Below are 4,966 nucleotides of genomic sequence, written 5' to 3'. Positions count from 1 at the left end.
CAAAACAAGACATTAATGCTGAATGCATAATATATCTCATGCCTTTGCTCCGCTGTTACACACACAACATATCATGGAAGCGAAAACAACAGAGTCTGATGCCGAAACGGTGGTTTATAGCCAAGAATGGGTATCATCCCTGCCAAAAGACAAAGGCATAGTTGGAGACTACACTTATCAATACCAAGGATACTGGCACACTCCTTTAGGGTTGCAAGGGATGATCGACTGTCAACAACATTTTCGGCCTCGAGAAAACGATGTCTTCCTCGTAACTGCACCCAAATCTGGCACCACCTGGATGAAAGCCATTCTCTATGCTATAGTTCACCGCCAAAAACATCATCCTCAAGATGCTCAGCACCCTTTGCGACAAAAGACTCCTCATCAGCTTGTCCCTTTCTTTGAAATAACTAAGCCCTCCGAATATGAGTCTTTATTTTTGGACGGTACATGCAGGATCTTTGGTTGCCATTTTCCAATAGGTTGCCTCCGAATATGAGTCTTTATTTTTGGAGGCGGTGAGCCATTTCTCTAAGAGGTACATGAGGTGGTGAGGTTGATGGTGCCCGTTGTGGCGAGGACTGTTGAGCAGTGCAGTTGAGGAGCTGGAAGATGCAGTGAAGGTTGATGAGATTCTTGCCGATAAAAAGTCTCTTTCTTATCTAGTTGCTTTCTACCAAACAATCGAAGCCAATCTGATGGTGATAATTGCTGAAAGAACATGATGGCTAAAAGAATAAACTGCCGAGTGAAGTAGAGGGGCTGTGAGCTTAGCTTGGAGAACCGTCTTGGCAGTGAAGTAGAGGGTTGTGGGCTGTGAACTTGAAGAACCGTCTTTGCAGTGAAGTAGAGAGGCTGTGGGCTGTGAGCTTGGAGAATCGTCTTTGGTGGTGATATCAATGTTGTCACTTCTAGCTTTCAGGTTTGATGATCGATTTCAGTATAACATCTTGTGGAGATTACCTATATTTCCGTCTAATGGGTAAATGAATGCGCTCCTGATTTTTCCCTCGTTGGGGCTGTCACTTGACCTTTTTCAAGTGAAGAGTGTTGGTGGACTATTGCATACAAAAAAGGAAGTTAACGTAGATGCCTTGATTCACATACTAGCTTCCTCGCAAAGAGGGCTTATTTGGAGGTAATGTGTTTTGCAGATGAAGCCTTGGGGCGTGATACCTAAGACCCGTTGTAGGGCATTGCCTGCCATTTAAGGGACGCTCACCGAGCTAGTGGAGCGATGTAGTGAGGAGGCAAAAAACAGAGCCACTTGGTTCATCGGTTCAATATTTCAGCGCCTCCTTTTCCGATCAGATTTGAGAATATCATCTCTCTGCTCAAACTTTTCAATAAGCAACTAATAGACGTCCTCCTATGAGGCGAGGAGCTTGCTAGCCGTAAAAGTCATGACTAGAACTTTGGATGTTGGGGGAGCCGATGAAGTAAAGAGGCAGAGCCGCTGAATTGAAGAGGCTGTTCGACCTTGAAGGTGAAGGACAACTAGAGCCTAAAATACTTTGGAAGTGGAGAAATAATCAAGTAGAACCGCTGAAGCGAAGATGCAGGTCGTTGAACCACTTTAGCGTCCTCCAAAGTGTGACGCTTAAAGGACGATCCAAGAGCTGGATGCTTTAAGAGCTGTATTTTATATTTAAGAACACTTCAAGAGCGTGATGTTTCAAGGGTGTGACCTATCAAGAGCATGACGCTTCATGAGTTGGACGCTCAATGAGCAATTAAGAATACTTAAAAAATTTGAAGCTCAAAGAGCAATTAAGAATACTTTAAAATTTGGACGCTTAAAAAGCAATTAAGGACGCTCTAAGAGCTGTATTTAAGGATGCTTCACAAGCGAGACGCCTCACTCGCGGCGCGCCTCACAGAGCCGTGCTTCGAAAATTGGACGCTCCGAGAGCTGATGGAGCAAAGAACCGAATTATAGAGCCATTTTAGGACTGTGCCTTTTACTTTCAAGGATGCTCCAAGAGCTGATGGAGCAAGGAACCGAATTATGGAGCCATTTTGAGGCTATGCCTTTTATTTTCAAGGGTGCTCCGAGAGCTGATGGAGCAAAGAACCGAATTATGGAGCCATTTTGAGGCTATGCCTTTTATTTTCAAGGGTGCTCCGAGAGCTAATGGAGCGAAGAGGCGATTTGTGGAGTCATTGAGGCTATGCCTTTTACTTTTAAGGATGCTCCGAGAGCTGATGGAGCGAAGAGGCGAAATATGGAGTCATTTTGAGGCTATGCCTTTTTATTTTCAAAGATGCCCTGAGAGCTGATGGAGCGAAGAGGCGATTTGTGGAGCCTTTTTGAGGCTATGCCTTTTAGTTTCAAGGATGCTCTGTGAGCTGATGGAGCGAAGAGGCGAAATGTGGAGTCATTTTGAGGCTATGCCTTTTATTATTAAGGATGCTCTGAGAGCTGATGAAACGGAGAGGCGATTTGTGGAGCCTTTTTGAGGCTATGCCTTTTATTTTCAAGGATGCTCTGAGAGCTGATAAAGCGAAGAGGCGATTTGTGGAGCCTTTTTGAGGCTATGCCTTTTAGTTTCAAGGATGCTCCGTGAGCTGATGGAGCGAAGAGGCGAAATGTGGAGCCATTTTGAGGCTATGCCTTTTATTTTCAAGGATGCTCCGAGAGCTGACGGATCAAAGAAGCAAATCTAGATTCATGATTTTTGAATTTGCATCGGGATATATGTTTGTTTCCTTTGGATCCCATTGAGATTTAATTTTTGTATGCTCCAAGAGCTGATGGAGTATGGAGTCAGATTGTTGAACCTCTTGGAGGTTGTATTTTGCACTTTTTTTAAGGGACTTCATCACTTCACTGGCTCCACGGCTTAGCGCTTCCTTTTTCGAGTAAGATACATGATATTTTCCTGTGAATTTTGAGTTGGTGACCCGTTGAGCTGGAGAGTCGATGAACTACGAGAGGCGATAGAATATGGATGCAAATCGTTGGACCACTTGAGAGTTGTGCTAGGTAATTTTCTGAAAATTTCAACACTATATCGGTTCAATGGTTCAGCGCCTCCTTTTTCAATCAGATCTGAGAACATCAGTTTTCTGCTCAAACTCGATTGTGGCTCCTCGTCGAAGATTTCTTATGCCTTAACTCACACCTGGAGATTTCATTAATGCTAACAGTATCATTCTCAGAATCGAATCTTGACTTGTTTTTTCTCCTTCTTTTCCGGATGTAATAGATCGTCAATTTCGGAGCTTGACGGCGGCGTCAAACACCGAATCTGAGCATGTTTGATGGTGTTCATCATCAAACAACCTCCGAGGATCAAGTTCTCGTTGTCGACTCACCTCCGGCGACATATATTGCAGATCTGATGTGTTTTTTGGCGCTGATATGTTTTCAGATCTCAGAGCTTCATCTTCCTCCATTTTTTCTGAAGATATTGTTGTAGGCTGCGTTACAGGCGCCCGATCCACTACTCCGATTTGCTTTTCCGTTGAGAGATGAAAAGTGTGTGCGTCTGTTTTAGTGATTATAGATATAGGAAATTGTATATATATATGTCTTGTTGATGGTTGGATGATTAGAGCCCTCCTTCTAGCGCCAAATATTGAGATATAAGCCGGAATATACATAGTTCTCAGCCAGATCAATATTACAAGGAGGTGGCTCTTTTACTCTCTTTTCCAACCCCTTTCTCCGCCTTATCTCCTCTGTATTTATAAGTTTTAAGTCACGCTCCTCCTGTGTTTGCTTGCTGGGCTTTTGGCCTTGGACTCCCTCTTGGGCTTGGCGGTAGTGGGCTTCTAGTTCGTGGGCTTGTGGCCCAACGTCCATTACAGAGGAGGATGGTGGATCAACTAATATCAAGATTGTGTATTTGTGCAGGGACATCAAGGACAGTTTTGTTTCACTCTTTCACTTCTCCAACAAGGCCAATCTTCGATCTTCTCCTGTTTCTCTGGAAGAGGCATTTCATTTATTCTGCAAAGGCACAAGTACGGGTGGTCCTATCTGGGATCAAATCTTGGGATATTGGAAGGAGAGCCTGGAAAGACCAAACAAGGTGCTGTTTATGAGGTATGAAGAGTTGAAGTCTGAGCCTCATGCACAAGTCACGCGTCTGGCGCAGTTTCTGGGGAGACCCTTCTCACCAGAGGAGGAGAATATGGAAATGGTTGATCAGATCACGAGTTTGTGTAGTTTTGGTAACATGAGCAAAACTGCAGGTTAATAACACAAGACATTTGGTGCCTGGATTAAGCAATGGTTCATTTTTTCGGAATGGTCAAGTTGGAGGGGGAAACAAGTGTCTCACTGCAGAGATGGCTGCTAAGTTGGATCAGATTACCCAGGAAAAGTTCAGCGGTTCAGGATTGATTCTTTAATATATAATCATCTCGACATATCCAATTTAAATAAGTGTGTCCGTTGCTTCTACCATTTATGTTCTTGTTGGCTTGTTTGTGATCGTTTGTCCTTGAAAAAGTATGAGTCTGAGATGAGTAATCCTAATCATCATTTATAATATGCATTTTGCTTTGCGATTGTGTTTCAACGTGGTGTACGATTTTAATAAATTAATAAAACTTTATGAATTTTAGTATATTATATTTGATTTAGATTTAATTATGTACAAGGAATTTTAATATTTAAGCACATTCCTTCACAATTTTTGAAAATATAAAATACACCAAATAATCTTATAATATTCATCCTTTCAGCAAGTCCCTCAAATTTTAATAAATATTATATAATACTAATTAAATATCACCAAAGTTTTAATATTTTTTAAAATTGTGATTGGATATCCCACATTTTCGAATCACGGTAATTTAAAATTCTAAATTAATAACGCCGTTGGAGATGCTTTTAGATAAATTTTAAATAACAGTTATTATTTTAAATTTTCAGATTTATATTAATACTTAAATATTCGAATTTCAAATGAAATTTAAATTCATATTTTCAAACACGTAGTTTGCACAAATT

The 4,966-nt window shown here is 41.5% G+C and overlaps 1 protein-coding gene across 1 annotated transcript; it reads left to right on the top strand.

The window, feature by feature from the left end:
- Nucleotides 1-4,598, top strand: LOC135152304 (cytosolic sulfotransferase 13-like). The gene is made up of 3 exons (XM_064092199.1): nucleotides 1-488; nucleotides 601-704; nucleotides 3,774-4,598. The coding sequence occupies exons 1-3, from the start codon at nucleotides 23-25 to the stop codon at nucleotides 4,206-4,208; spliced, it is 1,005 nt and encodes a 334-aa protein (XP_063948269.1). The 5' UTR covers nucleotides 1-22; the 3' UTR covers nucleotides 4,209-4,598.
- The last annotated feature ends 368 nt before the right edge of the window (nucleotides 4,599-4,966 follow it).

The sequence above is a fragment of the Daucus carota genome, chromosome 4, assembly GCF_001625215.2.
Source record: "Daucus carota subsp. sativus chromosome 4, DH1 v3.0, whole genome shotgun sequence".
Classification (NCBI taxonomy): domain Eukaryota; kingdom Viridiplantae; phylum Streptophyta; class Magnoliopsida; order Apiales; family Apiaceae; genus Daucus; species Daucus carota.
This window is presented reverse-complemented; position numbering and strand designations above follow the sequence as displayed.